This window comes from Hesperophylax consimilis, chromosome 4 (assembly GCF_061612785.1).
Source record: "Hesperophylax consimilis isolate HC1 chromosome 4, BYU_Hcon_1.0, whole genome shotgun sequence".
NCBI lineage: Eukaryota > Metazoa > Arthropoda > Insecta > Trichoptera > Limnephilidae > Hesperophylax > Hesperophylax consimilis.
The window spans coordinates 17,717,419-17,743,860 of record NC_142839.1 but is presented as its reverse complement, the minus strand read 5'-3'; the positions used below and the strand labels follow the sequence as shown (position 1 = coordinate 17,743,860).

General features: G+C 35.5%; 1 protein-coding gene across 7 annotated transcripts in view; it reads right to left on the bottom strand.

Annotated features, from left to right (window-relative positions):
• CadN (neural cadherin) overlaps nt 1-26,442 on the bottom strand; it is a 583,020-nt gene that overhangs the window by 357,065 nt on the left and 199,513 nt on the right. For 4 of the 7 annotated variants that reach the window (XM_089651424.1, XM_089651428.1, XM_089651426.1 and 1 more), the window contains exons 3-9: nt 13,051-13,352; nt 10,847-10,983; nt 9,712-9,928; nt 7,407-7,575; nt 5,181-6,031; nt 4,909-5,100; nt 2,448-2,638 (exon numbers count right to left, since the gene is read on the bottom strand). In XM_089651424.1, the coding sequence (XP_089507550.1) occupies nt 2,448-2,638; nt 4,909-5,100; nt 5,181-6,031; nt 7,407-7,575; nt 9,712-9,928; nt 10,847-10,983; nt 13,051-13,352 (2,059 nt within the window). Of the gene's footprint in view, nt 1-2,447; nt 2,639-2,759; nt 2,951-4,908; nt 5,101-5,180; nt 6,032-7,406; nt 7,576-9,711; nt 9,929-10,846; nt 10,984-13,050; nt 13,353-26,442 lie in introns of all 7 variants that reach the window. The other 3 variants (XM_089651425.1, XM_089651430.1, XM_089651427.1) reach the window with 1 other exon arrangement.

Genomic DNA, 26,442 nt, shown 5'->3' with positions numbered 1-26,442 from the left:
TGACACATTAATTTAAATGCAGTTTACTACAATAATATTGATTGCAAACAAATAGAAAAGTTGTATTTAAAAAGCTAAATTATGAAATTTTTTGTTTACGGAAAATATTTTTATTCACCAATTATTATCGTTAAATTGCTAGGGCTGTTCAAGTGCTTACCAATTAATAATTTTAGTCATTTAAGACCACTTTGAAAATTATGCTTAGATTCATTAAAATAAAACATAAAAGGTTTTTTCAGCTGGTTTATAATATACTACAGCGAAAACTTTGAAATCAAATAAATCAATAAACAAAACAAATTTGCTTGGAAGAAAAATAATGAAGACTAATGCAGTATGGTCTCTGTAATCCAAACCCAATATAATCCGAACCTCCAGTAATCCGAACCTTTGGTAATCCGAACCTCCAGTAATCTGAACCTCCAGTAACCTGAATCTCAAGTAATTCGAACCTCAAGTAGTCTGAACCTCTGGTAATCCGAACCTCCAGTTCTCTGAACCTCTAGTATTCCAAAACTACACTAATCCAAACCTCCGGTAATCTGAACCGACAGTGGCGGAGTGAGTTTGTTTTCTGCGGTTAGTTCATCATAATTTCATGAATAGGTAGTGCACTTACTCCAGCAAAACAAATACTATTTTTTAAACTTGTTAAAAATCAACTCATAAATGAAACTGGCGTAAAAATAAACCGCGGTCGTTTACATTTCGAAACATCACGATGATAGTAGTTCAGTTTTGCAAAGCAAAAAGAAAAATGTTCTTCCATCAAAATCATAGACAAAACGTGTAATATTGGTGATATCTATGTTTAGGACCTATAAATAGATATGTGTGCTAAGCTTGACATTCCAACCAAACTGAGCTTAAAAGCAACTGTTATTCCGGGCCATAGTGGAGAGAGTTGCACGAAGTTAGTGAGGTAATTTATCATTGGTTAATCCACAGTATCCAATTTGAAAGGTAAAAAGAATAAAATTTTCATCTATGTAGATATGTTCCTGAAAATCTAGCCGTTTCTTAAATATTCCAGTAGACCGAAAATTCATCAAACCGAATATGCTTGGTTTGTAACTGCTCAGATTACATAGACCATATTGTATTTGATATCAGATTTTTTTTAAAGAAGCAAACTATGTATGCAATATATATAGATATGTTTTTATAAAATCCTGAGTAAGGTTCAGATTGGAACAAAACCGGTTGGTTTTATATGAAAGATATGCACAATACAATAAAGTGGTATTCAAACTAACTTATTTTATTCTAATTATCAACATATATATTTTCTAATGTAATAGAAGAAAAAGCAATATTTAAATTACATTTTTTTGGCAATTTTTTTTTTTAAAACACAGAACAGCCCCCCCAATGTTTTTTGTATTGATAGCTTTTACTAATAATTAAAAATATATTATAGTTCGTGAAAATATGATAATCTAGATACTTATTTCTCTTTATAGCTCAGCTGCATGCTAATCTTATAAGTGTTGATGAAAATTGACAATTATATTCCCTACATGCATTTTCTGCTCATCTAAGAATGTGAATACATCATAAATCTTTACTATAGCCACAACAATGAATGAATTTAACCCTTTCCAAAGAGGATTTGTTGTGCAGAAAAGTTATTAACTTAGACTTTGTTGCAGGGCTGGCACATTACATCATGATAATTTATTGTTAACATTTGTTTTATGATTCAAATTAAGTAATGAAAATTATTATTTTTTAACGATAAATGTGCCAGAATGTTAAAATGATGAGCATACTTCCTGCCAACCCTGCAGATGAGAAATGCTAGTAATTAGTGAGGTTAGTAGTTTCAAACATTTGTATCCAACCAATGGTTTTATATTGTGGGCTTGGTTAGAATACGTGTTACCTCAATCGTGTTCCCAAAATTCGTTCATGAAGCAGTGCATCCGTTCTATGGTGGCTTGACAGTGGTTCGGGGGAATTCTTAAGGATTCATGTGTTTTATTTTTTGCAAGAATGAATGATCTTTTTATCGAAAATGCACGAGTACCGAATGAAAAGCGAATGAGAGGAAATAATAAAAGATCAAATGCTGTAGGGATAAAGCTCTTGCTGAATGTTGTTATTGGTTTGAGGTTGGTTGGTTTTAAGACACCCAAAGCTCCCAAGTGTTTGAGTGTAACAGTGCGTAACAACATTCAGTGAGCCGAGTGGGTGGAACAGTTGGAACAGTTAGGTAGAACGGCAGCTGAGCAGAGCTTACTTACTGCAGCGGCACTCGGCATCACAGTACTGCTGTGGCTAACATCTAATGACACTAGTAAGGTAAGTAAGTAAATATGTTTGGGTATGTATGTATGTTGGGACGGGATGGTAGATGGACGCCACACACCACACTGCGTGCAAATAGTGATGGGGCAGCGTGCGGTGCCCGTGCGCCATTGCCAAACACTGAGGCCACAGACCTGGCTTTGACCGACACGACCTTGGCCCCGACGGGCAAGTTCTCTCGAATGTAGATGGGCCCGTACACCACGTGGTCCCACACGGGCGGGTTGTTAGCGCGGTCCACTACATCTATCTGTACCTCCACAGTTCGGGACAAGGGAGGAAAGCCCTTATCTTGAGCCATGGCTTCCAGCTTGTACGTTTCTCGCTAAGGGGAATGGTCAATGGAAACAAAGAAAACCACGTCGTTAGTAGTGTTAGGGTCTGAAGAGCCGGGCGAGAGTCCGCGAGACGAGCTCGCGGGCCCTTGCCCAGGCGGTGATACCAACCTTGCCTTTACACAGGTCACTACAGTACCCACTGTGACATTCTCTTTGATGTGAACGGGGCCGTACGTGGTCTCATTCCACAGAGGAGGCTTATTGTTCCTGTCTACGACGTCTAACTCAACGTCCACGTCGGCGTGGGAGGGCGGCTCCCCCTGGTCTGCTGCGCGCACCCGCAGGCGGTATCTCTCTCGCTAGTAGCGGAACACGGGAGCGGAATCAAAGGTCAGCGGGGGGCAAACAAAATCATAACAACAACAAAATAACTCATAATTCACCCATTGCTAAGAAATGAATCAAATCATAAGAATATAATATAATAAAAAGTTACTCATTTAATGTCACACAAATAACCATGAAACAAATAGAATATCAATGATCTGCGATAAATTGACTTGTGAACATTTCAAGACAGTTAACTACCGTTCCGTGCCTCCACACTGGAACATAACAACACTCACACAGTTCACCATTCATCGTTAATGCTAGAAAAGGAAAATAAAATAACATAATATTTTACACTACTTAAACTACTGTACAGAACAATCATTCTAGTCGGTCAGTTGTAACTGATCTGCAACTGAACAGGTTATCCACTCACTATCATTGATATATCATGTACCTACTTACTGGATAACATCCCTGGATGTGGCCAATGCCGAAGAAACAATTGTGCAGTTGAAAAGAATAAACAAAAATGATGATGATAATTTACAAGTTTTCAAATATACACAAGAAATATGCAAAAATTACTAGTAAAATTTTATACAAAACTAAACTAAAAAATTAAAATTGAAAGCAGGCATTGCATGCGGAGCTTTGCATTCTCATAAATGGCAGGAAAAGGTCAGGATGTCAGAAAATAAAGTTATCTTGACCTCGCTTACTAATTTACAATGGAACGACACTCATTGAAATCAAAACAAAACGATGGACGTTCATATTGAAGTTAGTATATTACAGTACGTCGCCCCTTTCACAGAAGGAATATGTCACAACTTGCGGTGCACAGTCAGGGTACTTTCTCTTTTTACAATTTGTTGTAGTACCCTGACTGTACCCGAAACACATATATTTATACAAATATATATATATCATTTAAATCAGATTAATTCCACATCTCCTTCCCTGAAAACAAACCACCAAATGAAATATTATACAGTATGAGGCCTGGTGATGGCATGATGGCATGATGGCACGATGGCATGACGGCATGATGGCATTATGGTGATGAAGTATGTATGTAATGTACAAAAGGTAAGTAAGTAAGAAAGGCCATCTGAGGCCTGCTGAGAGTCAGAGCCCAAGCCCTCATGGGCGGATCTGCAGTAGCGACGCCCCTACACGGCCAGGGGTGCCCAGTGCCCAGTGCCAGTGACCAGTGCCAGGGGTGTAGCTGACTTGGCCAGAAGCCGTCCAACCGCACTGCACTGGCCACAACAAAGTAATCAATCAAATCATCACACGTTAGTAACAAAACATGTACATACAAAAGTATATCCAAAAGCTGAAAGCCTTTCAAATTATTTCAAAAAATAATCAATAACTATGTGTGCGCAGGATATACAGAAGTGCAGTTATACGTAAACTGTACATGTTTTACAACTAAACAAACAAAGTTGACAGTGAAATATTTACAGCAGTTGTTCATTTAGTTTATTTATAGTACATGGATTATTTTAGTAGAACGACAAGAGTTGTATGCAAGAGGTGCCGTAGAAATGAACTCATGGTAATAATAATATATAGTTAGTGTCGCCTGGTCCCACGAGACCAGGCCGCAACTGAAACTAAGAGTGCTGTAGGAAGAAAGAAGCTACCTAACGAGCTGGCTGTATGTACTGCGCCGGTCCATCTCACTCTGGTAGTTAGTTCATTCTTGGATGGATGATTGCTCGTAAGAACCAGGACCGGTAATTACAATAGCGATAAGCGGACTTGTTTAACTATACTATATTACAGTATTATTTTACAGGGCCACAACCAGTCAACTCAACTCAATCCTAGCTCCCGTAGCGTTCATTCACCAAAAATGTTTCCTAATGGAGGTTTGTTTGCATAGTCATTCACTTCTTGCGCACCTTTTCACACCTTCCTGAATCCTAGAATAAGCTGTTAGTTGTGAAGATAGTTGTCATTTTAGAATACTTACATCCAGGGGTTTTTTAAGAACAATCCACCCAGATTCAGCTTGAATTTCAAAATATTCAATGTCTCCGGGATTGTAAGGGGCGCTTAAGGTATAAACAATTGCACCATTATTGTCTGCATCTTCATCAGATGCAGATACCCTCAAAATATTAGTTCCAATGCTTGCATCTTGTTTAACATTTTCAACGTATTTCTGCAAACAAATAAAAAATATGTATAGCGGAAGCAAAAAATGCAAATTTTTGGAAAAAAATTTAAAGTTGTTTCACTTACCTGTCGGTCAAACAAGGGCGGATTGTCATTAACATCAGTAATTTCCACAGTAAAGGAGCATACTCCTTCTAGGGAAGGTTCTCCCTGATCAGTTGCCTTGACAGTTACAGACACAAATTTTCCATCATCACCTTCTCTGTCAAACACCTTGTTAGTAGACACTTCTCCCGTTTCTTCATCAACTGTGAATTTAGTTCCCTTCTGATTAGGCTGCTGCACTATGGAATATTTGACTTGCCCATTAACTCCTTTATCTTCATCAGTAGCGTGAACTTTGATAACAGGACTGCCATTTGGTGCACCCTCTTCAACCTTCGGGTAGTAGGTTCCACATTCTTTAAAAATGGGTTTGTTATCGTTTACATCCGTAATGAACACAACTACAACTGCAGTGGATGTGTGTATGGTAGCATCACCATTAACACAACACGCTCCGTCATCAAGAGCGGTGACATTCAGTTCGTACTTATCCCTGTCCAGAGAAATGGCCTTTCCATGTAATCGGATGACACCGGTAATTTCTTCAATGACGAACTGGCCAGAGTTTGTACCGCCTCCAACAAAACCAAAGCGCACATTGTCACCATCTTTATCTGATGCTACAACAGTAGTCACAAGAGTATTGGGCCCGGCATTTTCATCCACATTAGGAGTGTACACTTGTTGTGAGAATTTAGGTTCTTCGTCATTCTTGTTCTTTGTATATACTCGCACAGTTGCTGTGCCTGTCTTGGCAGGCTCTCCCTTATCTTTGGCGGTTACAACAAACTCATAGTAAGCATTATTGTTGTCGGCATCTAGTTGTTTATTGTTTGTAATAATGCCACTAGAATCTACGCTAAAGTGATCATCTGAAAACAATAATGGATTGTTTGATATGAATTCATCTCGATTGAACCTCAATACAGGCTTATTCCCGGTGAGGTTGATTTTTGTGAGAAAAACGTGATTTTTTCTATAGTGAGATACAATAAATAAATTATTTACCTCAAGGGTAAACGTAAAATACGTTATAATCTATGTGTTTATAGATGGCGTTAATTTAATTATTAGATTAAAATACACTTTTAGCAAGTAATGCCTTAAGGATAAACGCGACGTTTGTTATAATCTGGGTGTTCACAGGTGGTGTTAATTTAAATATTTTATAAAATACGCTTTTTAAAAGTTATGGTTTACAGTTTAAAACTGATGATTTGTTTGCGCCCGTACATACGCAATATGAACATGAATAAATATTTTTGTCCATGTAAAAACTCAATTCCTTCAAGAAAGGCATACAGATACAACATTGGACTGAATCACCGACACAATATTGTATATGTATGCCTTTCTTGAAAGAATTGAGTTTTTATATGGACAAAACTATTTATTCATATTCATATTGTGTATGTTCAGGTGCAAAAAAATAATAAGTCTTAATATTTTAAAGCATAACTTGCAAAAAGTGTAATTTAATAAAATAATTACATTAACGCTTTCTTTGAACGCGTAGATTATGAAATACATTGCGTCTTACCGGTTATATGTAGGGTTCGTTATGATCTACGCGTTCAAAACTGGTCTCAATTTAAATATTTTACTAAAATAGACTTTTGCATGTTATGCTTTAAAATATTAAGACAAATTACTTGTTTTGCGCTCGAGTTATGCTTTTCAATATTAAGTTAAATTATTTGGTTGCGCCCGTACGTAATATGAATATGAATAAATAGTTTTGTTTAAAATATGATTCTTTCAAGAATGGCATACAAATACAATATTGGATTGAATCATCAATAAAATGTACATAACATTGCAAAATGTGTATTTGAATAAAATTATTAAATTAACGCCATCTATGAACACGTAGGTTATAACATACGTTTACCCAAGTAATTTTTCTAAACTTTATTCCAATAAAATTTAAAATCTAACAATAATAATAATAATTGGATGACTTTTAAATCGCCGTTATTTTGATCAAATAAAGTATTCTCGGAAGAATTTTAATTTTGGAAATCGGAACAAAAATAATGTTTTCATGTTTTAAGCCTATTCAACAACAGATGGCGCTCTTTAAAGTAATTTTTGGTTCATTACTCGACTATTTACCATTGAGTTGTTACAAAAATTCGCATAGATGTCACTAATGATCAAATTTTCAATGTTCAGAGGCAATGATGTTTTCTTTTCGTACATGCTGGTAACTAAGACGAAAAAATAATAATATAAGAATTTGCGTACCTGAAACCAAGTACTCTATCTCAGCATTTTTTCCTGAATCAGAGTCCATGGCTTTAACTTTGAGAATACTGGTTCCAAGAGGAATATCTTCATCAACATTGTGAGCCTGGTAATCTGGTAACTCAAACTTGGGGGCATTATCATTCACATCAGTAACTCGAATGGTAAGCTGAAAATAAAATAATATTTATAAATATGTATAATATTATAAAAAGTAAGAAAAATGCCTATCATAACAATAAATCCTGATTTTTCGAAACGAGATCCTAATACACACAAGATCCTAACCATTTATCCTAATCACACCGAACTGTCAAAGTCAATGACATTAGATTATGTATTATCTTACAATATTTCTTTATATTTAATATATATATATTCTATGTATAATATGGAGCTCGTGGGATTGCACCACCCTCCCCGAGATCTGGAATAAAAAATTTAAAAAAAAAAAAAAAATTACAATGAAATAGATATATCCCACAAAATAACCCTAAAATATGGCAATAGCAAGAAACACTCTAGTTTCAAACACTCAGAAAATTCTTAATTCAAACATTGTTTATGTATAACGTAGAAAGAAATAATTCAAAGAAAATGTGTGTATGAACAAAATAGATATTACTTAGGACCAGGCAGCGTTTATGTACTTAAAAATTGCGGCGAATACTACATTCTACATCACGGGTGTGACTGAGATGACAAAATACGCTTACTTACAATAAGATGAATACGGTACGCTATATGAGACCATCTACTGCCAGTAGGTTGTCCTTATTTTATGTGTTGCTACATTCGCAATCTCTAATATATTTTTAACTCTTTGCACGCGGCCGTATCAACTGTTGTTACGGCAAAAAGTCTATACTCACACGCGGCTGTATCAACAGTTGATACGGAAACTTTGACGGCCGATATTCCCGCTCTCTTTCGTCATAAATGTATTTCTTGCTCACTTGGACATTTGTAGAACTATCACGATGCTGACATCTACAAGAATTTCTCAAAAATAAAATTGTATTTCATAAAAAAAAATCGATAACCAAGTGCGCCTCTTCGCGCCTTTTAGTCCTTTAGTTTACATTTTTGTCAACGGATGGCGTTAGTACTAGTTTGTCATTCACAACTTTTCATAACTAAGAATGATAAGTGATCATGGTGTCCCACTTGTGTCTATCACCTAAGTACACACACGCCGAGTGAATGGCGGGACCACATTCAAAAGATACGGTACGTCTTTGTATGAAATTTTATGTTTTTGTTTTTATAAACATCTAAGAGTGTTGACACACGAGGATTTGTTTTCATATTGTGGAGAATAATCTGTTCTGTCTATATAGTCCAATAAATCATGCCAGAATGCTATAATTTGACATTTAATTGCATGCATAGGTATTTGAAAATATGTACCGCGTACGGGTATAGATAAAACGGAGCAAATTAACGCGTTCAAAAGGTTAATGATGCTGAAAATCTTCAGGAAACGTTTATTTTTTATTTCCTTTATTTTTTACACTTAAGCTGTACACATTTTCAGAACAAAAAAATACATACGTATAAATGTTTAAAAACGGGAAGTTAAATAAACACACAAAGGCACTGCCTGTGCGTGGGTAATATAAATAATTATTAATAGTAAAAAAAAAATACAACGAATTTGTATGAATTTACATGAACAGTGTTTCAACAGCTAAATCATTCAGCCATAATTTTAGTTATTTTACATAGTTTTAAGCGCTCTTGAAGTGATTTTCTCACGAAAACGGCGCAGTAGAAATGATTTAATCATTATTTATAATATTAAATATTTGGTTGTGTTTACGAATGAAATGTTATTCCTCAGCTTTTTTAGTGTTTGTCGTTTAATGCAAACATTTTCACATGGTACATGAGGGCATTTTGGCACTTTTTATGGAATTCTGTTAGAGATTGGAACAACTTCATGTGACGCTTGACAGTTTAGTACTAAAAGTAATTAATCAAAAGCAATAAGATTATAATATACATATACCCCCTGTAGAAATATTAAAGTGGCAAGCAAATATATGTCAATTGTAGTGCTTTTGATTTTGTAGTTTTAGTACCAAACTGTCACGCTTCATACAACAATATACTAATTATAACCATAATTTTTTTTTCTTATAACATCATTAGACGAAAATTTGATTTTTTCTACGTGATATATGTCGCTGAGAGCTCCATTGTAAACTCACTTTCTTATATTATGCATCGGCTTATGTAAAAAGGGAGAAGTTAAAACAAATCTCTTTGCAGTACGTCTTTAAGTTATTTCAGTATTGCTAACCTCAACAGATGTTGAAAATCCACCAGAATCCTCAGTAGCAGTGACAACTAAAGAATAAACATGAGGCTGACGGAGGTCTTCAAAGTCCAATTCCTTAGCCAGCTTCACAATGCCGGATGTGGGGCCGATGTTGAAGGTTCCCGCCCCCTGTCCCGCAGCCTTCAAGGTGTAGCGGATTTCACGGTCAGCGAAAGATTTTGCCTTTACCGAAATAATGCTGAAAAATAGTTAAAAAGGTTAGTTTGAAGGAATGAAAAAAGAATAAAATACATTACATTCATATTTTTACTAGAGGTTCATAGGATATCCGGTAAGAAGTTTGCGGTGACAGGGTATGTCATCAAAATGACAATTAAAACACACCTCCAAAAAGTCATATAAAATCACGAAAAGTGATGAAACAAAAATTACGTTAAATAGGTTACATATGTAACTATTAAACCAAGTTTTTGTTTCATTACTTTTAATGACTCTATACCACTTTTTAAAATTGTGTTGAATTTTCATTTTGATGAAATATCATGGAACCGAAGTTTGCGTGTGATAATTTTTGGCAGTGGAATTCAATCAATTCTGAAATCATTTTTTGGTTGATTCTGTCCAAATTTTGATGCATATTATGGAATATGTTAATATTTTAGCTTATAAAAATTGGACGGAAGTTCTACCGAAATCCACGGGTATTGGAAAAAGGGGGAACTGCATTCATACTGAACTTTAAAGATTGTAAATAAAAAATATAACAGTAAACCCTGATGATCATGATGATGTTTATGATATTTTACAGATACAAATACTTATTCCAAAAACATTTTACTACTACATTGACTATTATACAGTAGTTAAGCACAATGCTGGCTGTTTTTGGGTTCTCGATTAGCATAACCCACATTAGCGGCTTATAACATGGTTTCACCGATAAACTTACGACACATCTGCCCTGATATTGGGCACAAAAAGGCTACAGAAACTTTGATTCAAGAATATTTCGCAACAACCCGAAAAACAACCAACATGAGATAAATCATAATAGATAATTACATTTATTATATTATGTACACGCATAACATTTTTAGATTTCTTTTGTGCGCTTATATTTACGTAATTATAGTACTCTTAGGAAGTTGATACTTACTCTGAGTCCTTCTTCTGATTTTCTGGAATTTCTGCCTCGTAGCTCGGCATGTAAAACTGTGGAGCACGTTTGCCTCCTACAATGGACAGGCGCTCTTCAGGAGTCGACTGGAATCTTCTCTCATCTACTCGGCCACTCTGGAATTGTTTTGAGATGCAGTTATAATTTTGGTAGACAACACCCACAGACATAGGAATTAATAGACGAGAAATTAAGGATGAGGGGTAAAATCAACTGTTGAAGAACGAAGGGGGTAAAGCTGACTGTGATTCGTCAATAAATCAATCTGACAGTAAATAGGCATCTCGCATTATAATATCACCATTTAGTTCTTAAAAGTAAAATCTGCTTTTGAATGAATAGACATTTTTACATGGGAGCGCAAATTACTCGCCACGTTATGAACAAATTTGCGAAGTCCAAATTCGGCAAAAAATTTCTTCTATTTTCAGAGTCGAATATTTCGTTTAAGTATTTAGTTAAGACACTTTTATAAATGTTCATAATTTACTTCCCAGCAACCAACCAGCTTTGTGTTTCGCGTCCAGACGTTTCTCGATGTGATAGTATATGTTTCTACAACTGATCCATATTATACGATGTGAATATGCTTAAAATAAAATAAAATAATGCTCATATATAGAATGTAATACGACAATTGGGTTTATTCTCTTTTTCACATCTATTTTTACAAGTTTTCATAGCACAAGTCAACATTTTGCCGTGTTATTTCGTAAAATGAACCGATGATGTTTCGACCATACTTCGCACAAGAATGATGACGTCACGTTTTCAAATTTCACTTGAGGCCATACGCGAGCACAGCCGGCTCCAATGGAACCGGTATGGGGAGTGGGGATAATACGCTTTTAATCACTTAGGGCAGGTCTACTAATATTCATATGTCTATGACAACACCGTATATTTGTACAAATCTAAAGATAAAAGCACACTTATTCGGCTATGTAGATATGTAAAATTAATGTTTTATAAGCACATCGGAATGAAACATACATGTAGGAATATCGATTAACTGTATACCAACACACATAAACATATTTTACGATTGCCTATCCTAAGACATTGGCTGGATCAAAAGGTTAAATCCACTTAATTTGTTTATCAAAATATTACATTAATCACACTATTCACAGTGACGCAGTGTAAGTATATTTTCCTTAGTTAATTTTCAGGTTAGCTTACGAAGAATACATTAGACAGAAAGCTTGGTTTCATTTTTATTAATTAGAAATGAATGCCAACCCACAACTATTTATTAACTTACTTTCTAGTAACAAGACAGGAAGCGATGAGCATTGAGCGGTGAGAGTATTTTGAAACTTTCAGACTAGTCTTTGTCAATTACCATTTAGAAATGAAAATTGTGTGAAAAATAAAAAATAAAACTACATTTGGGGATAAGAATTGAATTATGAGGATATTCCAACCTTCTCTTAGCCATCCTCCTCGACTTCCTGCCAAAACAATCCTTAAAATTAGGGGTACAATTCATGTAGCTTGAGGCAACTGAGACTTTTGTTTTATTACGGTTAGCCAGACTCTTGCAAACATTCTCCGTTCATTTTCCTCACTCCTTCCACATCTCATTCTTTCAACCCATTAAGGTATATAACCGGAGTAACGTGAGCATTCAAATTATGCCCAACATCATAGGACTAATTGGCAACATAGAGATAAGACATGCTTCAGTCGATTACAAGCACTCGCTGGGTTTGGGTCTATAGTGATAACTACAAAATGCCTACACATACGCTAAGATACCGCACAAGTCGCTCTGGAAAATATAGAAAAGTAGTGGTATAACCTCACATCGGTAAGTAGGGTTTTACCATAGGTACTCAAAATTTATGAAAATTTACACTTTTGTTTAAGAACTCAAAGACCACTAGTAACTCAAGTGCTCTGAGCTTCAGCGCATCGGTAAGCCACCGGTGACTCCGTTCGTTGAGTTTGTTCACTGTCGGAAGGATTCGGGTGACATTGACAGCCGCTACTTCCCGCATGGGAATGATATTTTTTTTAATATTGATTGATACCTCAATATTTCTACAACTCATTCCTTAAATTTTAGGGCGCCACTCCACTGACTCAAGGCAGTTAGGAATCTAACGTTAAAAATTATATTTGAGGGGTTTTCGTACATATATTTAGATATGTATATGTATAATAATATGTCAATTTACCTGATCTTCAGCCTTCACGTATAGCACATACTCCATATCCAACTGGAAGAGATCCGTTCCTCTCGTCCTCACCACCCCTGACCTCTCGTCGACCTCGAACCTTCCTCCGGTCCTGTCCCTCACGATGAAGTAGTGTATATTATGGTCTGTGTCAGGGTCACGGGCCTGCAGCGTGAACACGGGCGTGTTGGGCGGCGCGTTGAGTTGCACCACAGCCTGCATGGGCAGAGGGCGGTTGATGAAGTAGGGAGGCTCGTCATTGATGTCCTTCACATGGATGATCACCCGCTGGTTGTCAGTGTCTGGAATTGTTAAGGCTAACTTAGTACACAGGATGTTAATGTTAGGGTCAGGTTAATAAATCAATGATAAAACATAACAGTGACAAAATGGAACATTGAAAAAAGCTAAGTAAAAAAGTGATCTAATCTAATCTAACCTAACCTGACCTAATCTGTTTTATCCGGCTACCGATAATTAAATGTTATAAAGAAAAAACTCAACCGCAATTTCAATAATAACATAATTATTATGTTCACGACCTTCAGAATTGGGTGCCAATTTATTAAGTCACGGAATTTTTTCAGTGGTTGAATTATAAAATGATTAGGTTATTTGATCAAATCAAAATTACTGAAAAGTTACAAAAATTTTGTTTTTTAATAATCAATCATTTTTTAACATAAAACTGTTTTTATCAATAACCTTTAACATTTTGATATTTTTTCGGAAGAATCGGAAGTAAATCGACAATAAACTTTTAAGCCCTTCAAAATTGAATACGAATTCTAAAATCAATAATGAAGCATAAGTGTCATAGGACAGTAATATAATTAAGGACCGTTGTGTTTATAGATGAGAAAAAAATCCTTCTAAGAAAGTGTTGGTGTTTTTAAAAAAAATTAAATTTTCCCAATATGTGTTGGATTATTTTACTAGAAGTATTGGTTAGTTGAACATTGTAAACTAACTAACCATCACGCCGTTTCCCCACAGGGATAGGCAGAGAGAACGGACCGCCAAACAACTCGGTCATGGCACAGACTCCTTGTCTCATTCACATTCATACACCGTCTCATACATACTCTTCTATTATTCTGACTCTTGACATGGCCCGACTCGAGCATCTCGTTCACTTGGTGGTGCCATGTTTTCCTCGGGCGCCCCCGACTTCTGCTACCATTCAATGCTTTCATCGTATATTCTCCTTACACTCCTTTCTTCGCTCATTCGCTCTATATGCCTAAACCATCTAAGCGTCCCTTTATTCATCTTACTCATTACGCTTAAATCAGCCTTGTACTCGCGGATCTCCACATTTCTCACACGATCATACATGGTTTTACCACACATACGCCTCAGGGATCTCATTTATACAGCATTCACTACTTTCATCCTTTCTCTGCCAGTTCCATGCCTCACTTCCGTAAATCAGGGTAGGTACCAGCACTCCATTGTGGACTGCTAGCTTCGCTTCTTTGGACAATTTTTTGTTAGCGCCAACTGCGTTCAGTCCTCCATTAATGGAGTTACCTGCATTAACCCTTCTTTCAATATCTCCGTCAGCCTTCCCATCTCTCGTAAAAATACTACACAAACCTATGTAGATACAGAAACTCATCCACCTGCTCCAAGTATTCCTCATTCACAAAACTATATTGCACACTGTTTTCGTACTCTCTCTTTCAAACACCATGACTTTAGACTTAGATTCATCATTAACTCATACTTCATAATCGTACATACTTCGTTCATCCTAGACACGAGATACTGTAGATATTCCATTCTGTTAGCAATCAGCACCGCATCATCAGCATATAATAGGCAACATACTCTCAGATTACTCAAATTCCCGCCCAGTCGTACCTCTTTCAATTCTTGCATACAATTATCCATGTATAGATTGAATAACCATGGTGACATTACGCAGCCTTGTTTACCTTTTGTGATATCAAACCAACCCGTAAAACCACCGTTCACCCTAACACATGCAACACTTCCCTCACACAGAGACGCAATTGCCTGTGTGAGATGCGTTTTCACTCCATACTCGGACAACACTTTCCATATTTTTTTCCTGTCGAATCGGTCGTATGCTTTTTGTAGATCTACAAACCACAGAAAAATTTCTGGTTTTTTGCCAGGGAGCATACGCAATGAGAAGATCTGGTCCATGCACCCCCTTCCACTCATAAAATCACCTTGCACATCCTATATTTTATCCTTTGTTTCTTTTCAATCAAAATTCTACCATACAGCTTGCCAACTGAACAGGCTAATAGTCCTATGATTCCCACATTCCATTCGTGGCCTTTTACCTTTGTATAACGGTATGATCACAGCCCTTCCCCAATCTAAAGGCGTGTAACCTTCCTTTAAACATTGGTTAAAGAGATTGCACAACCATGTGATAATTATACGGCTATCTTCTTTAAAATATTCAGCAGCAATATTGTCGAAACCGACAGCTTTTCCATTCTTCATACATTTAATCGATCTTGTTATCTCTTCCATGCTGATTTCGGTAACATTCGCCCCATCATCATTCATATCTGATTCGCCGCTGGAAACAATATCACTCGGGTTACTTTCGAAGATTTCCTCAAAATATTTCATCCATCTCTCTTTTATTTCTTCCTCATTCGTCAACATTGTACTAATATAAAAGCCGGTTGTTGGTGTAATACTTACATTTTAATCCAGCTGGAGGAAAGCACGGAAGAAAATAATTGATTAGTACAAGACAAATTAACACATATATAATAATACATTATTTAGTAAGATATGAATTATTATTTAAAAGATGGGTGAGGTAGATAATACATCAGAAATATTAAGTATATAAACAGTTTGTTTTAGTGTGTTTGTAATTAATATAATTCTGGGGGGGGGGGGCTGTATTAAATAACGTGAAAATTGTTCAGGAGGTATTGTATACTGGAGGTAAAAAATGGGGATACATTATTTCACAATTTCATACATCTTGAGCTATTTACAGCATCAATATAAGGAAATTTGAGAGTAGATAAGTACCTACTTTATATTTACACACCCTTACTTATAATCCCAGTGTAAATATTACGCGGGGCGTAAGGCCGGATTGGTGAAAAACTTGACTTATTACCACGGCATAGGTATGGTCAAAACGGCCTATACCGGGGTTCATGTCTGTTTAACTACACCACCGTCAAACCTGCGCGTAAGAATCTAATAAGTAAGATGGACATTGTTTAGTTGTTTGTAATAAGTTATTGTACGTTCAAGTGTAACAATGCTAACTGATATAAAATATATATTTTTATAAGAAGGATAAAAAATATTTACAAAAAAAAGTAGACATGGAAGACAAGCCTTTCGGCAGGCAATATTGTATTTATTATGTTTACAAAGTGGCTTGATGTTTTGTATGGTACCTAGGGCTGTACTGTTACAAGTATGGAAGCGAATTAAAAAATTAAGCTTCTTACTGATTGTGATTAAAAAGCCATTGCTTTAATTAAAATCGTTTAGCACTTTGCGCGGCGTCATCCTGGAGGAGAATATACTTAGAACGAAAGACGACATCTCACTATTTCTTATAAGCAAGCAAACAACAGAAAGACAGGCTACAACGGAGCTCTCGGCGGCAGGATCAAGATATGCAATTACGTACTTATAATAGATATCTCTGTTGTAACTTCTCCCTCTTTCTCATAAACGACGATTTAAACAGAAAGACACGCTACAACATTGTTCTTAGTAGCAGGACCACGGTGGTACGTGACGTATTACATTTTTTTAATTTGCGTTCATTGAAAATTGATTCATTAAATCCTACACCAAAATTTAAAATAGGAAGATAGGTACTGTAGGCAGTACTGGTAATCATGGAAAAGATTGAAAAAACTGATTATTTCAGCGGATGTTTCTTCAACAATATTCTAGGAAAAATAGAAAGATAAATGAAATGGTTTTCAATATATGTGTTTGAAGCCGAGGTTCCAATTTCTGCGCCGACCCAAATTCTGTGGATACGGGACATTTTACGAGAATTTGGTGTCAGGCCCGTGTTTTTTTTGTCTCGGATATTTTTTGGGACACGATGTTTGCTGCCTGGAAATCTTTATTATTTATAAAACAAGAATGGTTTAGAATCCATTTATTGAAAGGAGACTTTTATGTCCGTGCTGCTATGTACTGGCTTTATAACTCGGCTTCGCCAAAGATTAGGATTGAAAAATAATGAATAAAGAAAATAGTGGCTAGTGTATTTTATAAAAGTTGAATGGGTACGGGTACCTATTTCAAAGCTTATGATAGAAAATATTCAAAGAAATTCAAGAAAGGAAAATTTACGAAAGTTTAACGTTTATTCTCAATGTTCGAGAGTTTTTGGTGCTTCATATACCTGCACACTGAATCTGACGCGATAATGAATGTGATTGAAGAAGGAGTTTACGCCGTACGGCAAGTGCCGATACAGAGTTGTGTGACGGTCTAGCCTTTAGGTATACCCATAACCTACTGTTTAAAAGAAATACATATTAATAAATTACATTTTTTTGTGATTTTCTCAACTTACTTATATACTAGGCCCATGCCCGTATCACGGTAGTCGTACATGATTTAAATTATAATGTGAGAACTAGAAAAATAATATTTTGTAGAAACAAATAATACAACAAAAGAAAAAAACGTATTTAAAGAGAAAACAAAAATAAATACATATATAAGCCAAAATAGAAATAAAACTAAAAATTAAAATTAAACTGAACGATAAAAAAGATATTTGAAAGAATATGTAAAAAAAAACAGTATATTTGTTGTTATTAAGTTTAATAATAATAATAATATTCGGCTAATTTATATAGCGTCGTTTTCGTGAAAAATCACCTCAAGGGCGCTGTGCAAATATATTTCTTAAATAGTTAATACTAGAACTACTGACTTAAAGTTGAGTGTTTAATTTGTAGAACTCGTTTTAATTTTAAGTTTTTCTCAATGTTAATGTTATGTTAATGCTTTCGGAAGGCGAAACAGATGTCACGCGTAATAACAATTACGCAGCAGAACTTGTTTATACAGACTGTTTTTTTTTGGTAAATTCAATAGTTATATAATTGAATATTTGAAAACAAAAACAAAAAAGTATAATGTTTTTTCTCGTGTCCTCATTTCCCTCGGGTTTGTTTCATTTTCCTACAAATTCATTTAAAATTGCCACTTTTATCATGGGTTAAACAAAGCATAGACAAACTTTATGCTATAACAATTTATTGTTCCTAGTGTGTCTTGCACATGTTTACAGAATAAATCCATTTATCCGGTCTATTATTCTCCAGATTGAGAGCGGAGTTTTTTTGCCGCACATCTGTATGAATTGTGTATGCCGAGCGGAAAGCAGCTCGAGACAAATAAATCTGTATTCCACAATAAACTACCGGCGCTATGTAACTAAAATAAAGGAATAGGAAACGTACGACGGTCGCTGTATTTATACAATATAACTGTACAGTTTCTACAGTTCTACAGCACTGCATAGTATCATGTGTAGAATCTACTGTAGATATGTGTTTATATGTTTACGTTTGGGGATACGTCGAACCATGCGAGATGGGCTTTTCAGAGAATGTCCATCTATTAATACCAAAATTAATGTAGCTAAGTACCGACAGTAGGAAGCAACTGAATCTGGTGATGTAAAAAAGTCCATATAAAATGGCGTTAAGAAATAACCTTCAAATTGTTAGAACGTGGATAATAATCGAAATAGGTATCTTTTTAATGTATGCTGTATGCAATGTTCACACTCGATAATCAATGTATAAATAAATCTTTTTCTGAACTTTATGATTAATCACGGACCTATTTAATTGTATTCGAATGTTTTGTTCGGTTGCCACTAGGAAGTTTTAAGTTTCATTGTTCATAGGTCATGGTTGGTTTTGTTTTACATATAAGTAAAGTGTTCAGGAACCTAGTTAATAGTTTGGCAACGATGTATTATTACCTTTCTTTATACTATTTATCATTATTTGAGTGAACGTTCGTATATTTTTTGTTTTGTTTTTGAATCTTTATTTAGATGAATGCAAATTAATATATCCTTATTGATGAATTATATTGTGATTGACGTGGTTGACGGCTCTTCTTCCTCACCGCACCAAATCAATGCGGGGGTGCCACAAGGATCTGTGCTGTCTCCGACGCTGTTTTTATTGCACATCAACGATCTCGTTGAATGTGCACCAATTCACTGCTACGCTGATGACAGCACCGTTCACGAGGGTTATCTTTTTGACAGGCCCCCTTCCACCTATGATGTCCGAACAGCTCGGGAAGTTTTGAAGCGAAAAATTGACCACCACCTAGAGATGGTTCGTGCCTGGGGTAAGGCCAACTTGGTCAGTTTCAACGTCTCAAAAACCCAAGCGTGTCTGATTTCGGCAAAGAGGGAGATCAATGACTGTCTGGTGCAATTTGATGAGAGCACTCTCCCCAATAAAGACTCCATTGAAATGCTTGGAGTTACTATATCAGACCAGCTCAAGTATCGGGGAACCATAGAAGCCCGAGTAAATCAGGCCTTTAAAAAGTTGGGCGTCTTGTACAGGGCTAGGAGATTCTTCAACAGTGACCAGCTGCTGACCCTGTACAAGTCTCAAGTCCGCCCAACTATTGAATTTGGGAGCCACCTTTGGGCTGGTGCCCCAAAATACTTGATAAACCTGCTTGAATCTGTGCAAAGGAGAGCGATCCGTCTGATTGACAATCCGTTGTTAACAGACCGATTGCCTTCTCTGATGCATAGACGCAATGTAGGCATGCTGTGTCTGTTCTACAGGTATTTCAATGGAGCCTGCTCCAAGGAGCTAGCAGCATTGATTCCTGATGCACCGGTGCACGTGCGCGAAACTCGACGGACACGAACTGAACACCCATTCACGGTTGACGTTGGCTTCATGAGAACGGGCCGTTTTTACGACTCGTTTTTGTGTAAGTCGGCTCGTATGTGGAACGAGCTACCGGCATCTGTTTTTCCTCCCTCCTATAATCCGAGCCTCTTCAAGGCCCGCATTAACAAATCCCTTCCTACAGCCCCTACCTTACTCCGCCTCACAACGCCGCCCAACCGGGTGGTGACATAGTTCCCCTGTCTGTGCACTGCACAGGCAGGGACACTCTTGTGAGGTGTCACATAAAAAAAAAAAAAAAAAGATGAGACATGAGGCGAAAAGATAGGTTCCGTTTTGTGACCTCCAATTGACCTCCAACTCTCCCAACTAAAACTACCGATTCCGGTCAAATAAAATAACGATATTCAAAATTTAAGATCGAAACAAAAATATAAAAGAGAAAATTGTATCTACTAAAGCTACAAAAAGGGGGTTTTTTTTAATTTTATATATTCTTACATTTAAAAACGGAAAGGGTGGCAATAATAAGAATAAGATGAAATTACGTTGTTATATTCAAACTGTTGAAAGCAAAAGGGAAATCTGATGAAGAAATTCAATAAAATAATAAGTTTTCTGTTATATTTATTCCTGTTCTGTCCATTAAATCTATTAAAGTTGCTACAACTTCTCACAAATACATTTTTAATGTAATTAGTATTGCACTTAGGAATATAAAATGTGGGGGAAATTAATATTTAGTAATAATAATATCAGGCTATTAATAAAATTTATTAATTATCTTAGGCATATTAGACGTTGATAAAATATTTAAGGTTCGTGGAGACAAAGTTTTCATCAGTTCGAATGCGATAAGAAACATATTTAAAAAAGATACACATTTACATCTTGTAAAAATGTTTTATTTTACTGGTAGACATACAATATTATAATCGATATTGGTTTTAAACTACACTTTCAACATCGAATAGAAAACCTTAACTTTGTTGATAGAAAGTAGTTGAGTGCAGGTATTTTCGAGTAAGTTCGATACACGAAATATATTAGCGGCGCCCAGCGGGTGCCTTGAGTAGCGGAGCTTTATGGAAAAATAACGTTGAATTTTCAGGGGCATAAAATCCAGCGCATCTGCCACCGTACACGTACATGATGGAGGTGTCGGTTGTTGTATATTTTATATGAATCGATCAAACAATATAATATAGTCTTATGAGGCATTCCTTTCGCGGCGCCACGAATTGGCTCATAAAACCAAACCTAACTCGGAATATAATAAAATACAAGACTATAAAATTATATTCGATCATTGCTGTTCAATGCATTTGAAAATATAATCAATACTTCAGGTTGATACTTTTTTCTTTGGGGGAGTTGGGTGAACATCTACATATGATAGTAAGCGTGCGTTAGAAAGAAAAATGATTAAAATGACTATTGCTAATTTACTAAGGATGTCAGGGTTAAAAACGGGATTGCAGGCCTCACGAATGAATTAACATTTGTTCGTGAAAATCGGAATATTTTTTAATCATTTTTTTTTATATCGTCAAGATATATTAGCAGAGCAAATCGATAATTAATTCTTAAGTGGATGTTTTATTAATAAGGCCTGCTAATTTATAGTGAGGCCAAAAATTGATTTTTATCCGATACGCCGCACGTGCAAAGAAACTACCTTTTAAAAGATGAAAAATTCGGAAAATTCATAAGCTCCGTTTTGTGTTTTTTACTTGTAATTTCATTGAAAGCGTAACATTTCCAAACCTTACGGTGAATCATAAACATTTCATCCAGATTACCACACTTAAAATTGAGCTACCAAAAGCGAAATAATTTTATTTGAACCCATTACGGTACTATGTCAATGTGCTCATTCGTGAAACGAATTACTTTAGGTAAATACTTAAATTTGTTTACAAACTTGAACACGGTAAAGCTAATATAATCTCACTAGTATGGAAAGTGGGTACCACTTTTTAGTTACTAATAAATTATGTCTTTTACGTGCAACAAGTAAATTGTTCAAGGAACACATTTGGCATTGAAGCTTTTATGGAATATAAGCTTTGCGAAAATCCCCTAAAAACCTGCATTTCGCTAAAATGAGCGTACTCGTAAAAGCTTTCTGCATTCTGCATTTCACATTTTAAATATTTAACAGACCATAATTTAAATTCACCTTCCCTACGGCTTAGTACGTGTGTTCTTGCTGAATTCTCCGTTTTAAAAAAACACGTGTAGAGCTGAAAATTATTTTTTTGAAAACTTTTAAAAACATTTACGGTGTAAAAAAATGTTTTAAAACATTAAAAAATAAAAATTAATTACTTTATAATTTCTTTTTAAATGTTTTAAAACGTGTACATGTTACCTTTCATTTTGAATAAAAATTATTGTTTTAAACAACAACAAAAAATCGACAGAAGTGGCGATTAAAAACGCGATTTCCGGCGAAAATAACTTTTCAAATTCAATTTGTGCCACACAAAAATTTTAGGGAGGATTTCCCAGCCCGGCAAATCATGCCTCTCGCCAAAAACTTTTTCCTGCGTCAAGTATTTTCTGCTTTTAAATTTGAAGTCTCTGGTCGTATATATTATATTTTCATCACGTTGAAGAGTTTAAAGGGTCAACTTGGGTTAAGGTATAAAAATATCAGATCATACTGGCTTCTTTTAGGGGTAGTAGCATCTGTATCTAGGGGAGTTTGGAAACAGGATCCGAGGGTGGATGGAGATAAAGATGATCAAAGGATTGAATAACAACAAATAATCCGAGCGTTCTAAGAAGCAAAGCAATTAAAAACGTAAGATTAAGTAGTTCTCGGAAGATGGGTAAGTATAAATTATGCCTTTATTATTTACCGTTGAATATTATTGTATTTATATTGAATAAATTAACGTTTTTGTATGAAAGATAATATATTTGAAAATTATGGTAATACTTTTGCGTTATGCATAGCATAGAGCGAAACTGAAAATTCATCTCTTCAAAAATTCTTGTCTGTAATGATAATAATACTTGGATGATTTGTAAAGCGCCATTTTTGTGAAAAATCACCTCAAGGACGCTGTAATAATATATTTCCAACAAGATCTATCGAATAACTAACTATAAACTAGACAAACTATTATAAAATTCAGATTGCATTCACTGGTTCACTAATACAAAACTATATGTACAATGCATTTGATAAATGAACGTGATGCTGCTAATGGACGTATATTACAATTTAATTACATTTTAAGTAAAAAGGCCGATAATATAGATACTGGACCATACTTACCTGGGAGCTCACTTGAAATTATCTCTGTTCATTGTTTTTTTAAGAATTTTATATACAGTTCACACGCAGAGGACATAATTGGAGCACGTGTAATTAATATTGGTATTTATTTAATTAATGTTATTCAATTGGCGTATTTAGGAGAGGAAAATCAACTATTATGTTGCTGTACTAAGAGGTATCTTTAAACTATCTTTAAAAGAATTCTTGGCACATTCATCTCGCGTGAAGGCTAGTTGAAGCCACATACAGATGTAAAAAGTGCCGTCAGGTATGGGTAAATTGAACTTTTTTACTACTATTAAATATACTAAATATATAACACATTATAGCTCGGAAGCATTCCAAAATTCCATGTAATTTCATCATGTCGCCGGGACTTACGGAAGTTAAAAAATATATTTTAAAGCCTGAAGGGTTAAAAGACTGGCAAGAAACCTTAACATGAAATTGAAGACATACTTAATATGTCATACATAAACCTTATTAATTATAATTATACGAGTAATATTTGTTAATGACAGAAGCTAAACACTCCGGGATCAATAAATCTCAAAACTCATGATGTATTTGCGATTTTAAAACTTTACACATTTTTCAGATTGAAAAACATAAGTTAGGAACTATTTCGCTGAACAATTTCTGCAGTTGTTTTGTGTGAAAGTTTATGTTGCTTTGCAAGTTTGTCGAACTAAGTGAAGTAGCATTCTGCAATGAAAACCTTAATTTATTAGCAAACATCTGCAAGTTTAATCAAGTGTAACGATAAACATAACAACATGTGTAACTAACTAACCATTACGCCGTTTCCCCGCAGGGGTAGGCAGATAGGACGAACCGCCAAACAACTCGGTCTTGGCACACACTTCTTGCCTCATTACTTTCATACATCGTCTCATACATGCTTTTTTAATATCCTGACTCTTGACATAGCCCGACCTGATACATTTGATCGTGCCATGTCTTCTTCGGGCGTCTCTGATTTCTTCTACCGTTCACATTTGCTCTCATATATTCTCCTGACATTCCTTTCTTCGTTCATTCGCTCTACATGCCCAAACCATCTAAGCGTCCCTTTCTTAATCTTATTCTTCACGCTTACATCTGATCATACATGGTTTTACCACACATGTGTTCACATAATGCTATGTATACATACGCGAGCCGAACTGCTGAACTGAACTTCAAATTATTGGAAAGAAACTAAGAAACCGCAAATGGCACGAAACGCCGCTTGCAGTTGCTTCGTTCCTTTCCCGTAATTCGTGGTTCAGTTCGCGTTTCAGTTCGCAAATGTATACATACCATAATAATACCATTTTTCAATTATTCTAAGAAATGATTATTATGAAAGTAATCATTTTCCATGATATCGGTGGCCAATGTAACTTTGGCACAAAACTGCAGGTCTTATGAATAAATTGCAATAAATTAGGTATCTATGATGACATTTCAATACTACTATAACTATTTGATGACATGTTTTAGTTTACATTAAGCTCCATTGTGCGAGATTGAAACCGTCATTTGTTTGAAATCAAGATTTTAATTTCGCTTTGATCAACTACATTTTATAATTTACAGCCGCTCTGAGCATATGAAATGATGTTGATAAACTCCTTAAGTGTATTTTTATGTACCATGTTTAATAGACCCATACAGACCACACCTTCACATTAATGTTAAGGGTTTATGATCGTAGTCACATAGATAAATTAATGCTGACGTGTTTTATAGTGTCACCTCTGCCTTTGATTATTGTTTATCAAGGGAGACCTTATTTGAACCCACCTCAAACCTGCCGCACTGGGCAATGGGCATTACAGATGAAATGGCCGTAACTAAATTATACACCACTAATATCTTTTCATATCAACTAGTCTAGACATGAAAATTCAAACACGAATTGATAATAAAATTTATAACTTGAGATATGTAACGTACTACGTAGAAGAGTAGATATCTACTTATCCTCCTTATAAATATATACAATTCTGACATCCTCGATGAATCTATTTTTGACGTTTTCATGGAAGGAGGATGGAGATTTTTTTAGTACAGTTTAAATGCGTATTTTAAAAGCTTCTTCGTACTTTATTCCACCACCCCTAATGCTCCAACTTTCTTCAATTTAAAAGAGATGGCTCAATTGCCGGGAACATTTAGAGATTGTTTCACAAAGTATTGTGTAAACTCGCTTCCTGCGCTACGCAGAGGTGTGTTAATTTTATTATGAGAGCAAACGAAACAAGTCCCATTTTAAGGGAAATAAGAAATAATGAAAAAAGGAATGCCGTGGTCCTTGGAGACGTTTAACAAAATTAACTCTGCCCCGCGGCAGATCAATCTTTCTGAGAACAAACACCTAAAGTTGCACGGCACTAAAGTAACCGCGGTAATTTTCATACCGGCATCATACTCGGAGCCAACTTTACTGCAAAAGATCGTTACGGCCTTTATGTGTTCACATTAGAGCTCAGTTAATTGCTTTACTAGGGGAGATTACAAGGATAACATAGACCTACCCGTCTTGGTCTTCTAGCAGGAGATTTACCGACCGGTTATCTGCAGTGAGTCATTTCATCTAATTTGCAATGGTTTTTCAGAAAAGAAGGAATAATTCGAAATTGTGCATATTAATCATAAATATTTAAGTAGAAGTGACTATTTTCGAGGAAATTGTGTATCCTGAGAGATGTAGGTATAAAACTTTACAGGGGTGCTTCGACACGACCCTGTGAAGTTTAGTTTTCTAAACTGATAGATTTATAAATTAGATATTGCAGAACTAGTCATTCATTTATTTATTATTAGATTTTAAGATGTACAGATTTACAAGGCACTTTATTTAGACGTTCTAGCACATCAATGTTATAATAACGTTGGATAAAAATAGGTTTTACGGCTTTCGTTGAAAGCATCGATAAATAATACCTAGAAAAACTAATATTAATATTCTATTCGGCTACATTTTGATATCCCGGTTTACTTCCGACGTTCATAAATTTCATGGCATGTTCCAAGTTCCAATAAACCGTGGTTTTAATCGAAACTGTTGATCAATCTCCATTTCCCTTGAATCTCGGAAAATCTTAAGACCTTGGAGGCGATATAAAAGACGTTGTTGGCAATATTGATGTCCCTCAACTCCTTCTCCCTCCCACAACCGACACTTTCCCGCCCTACGTGCTTCTCATAATAAGGGTAAAT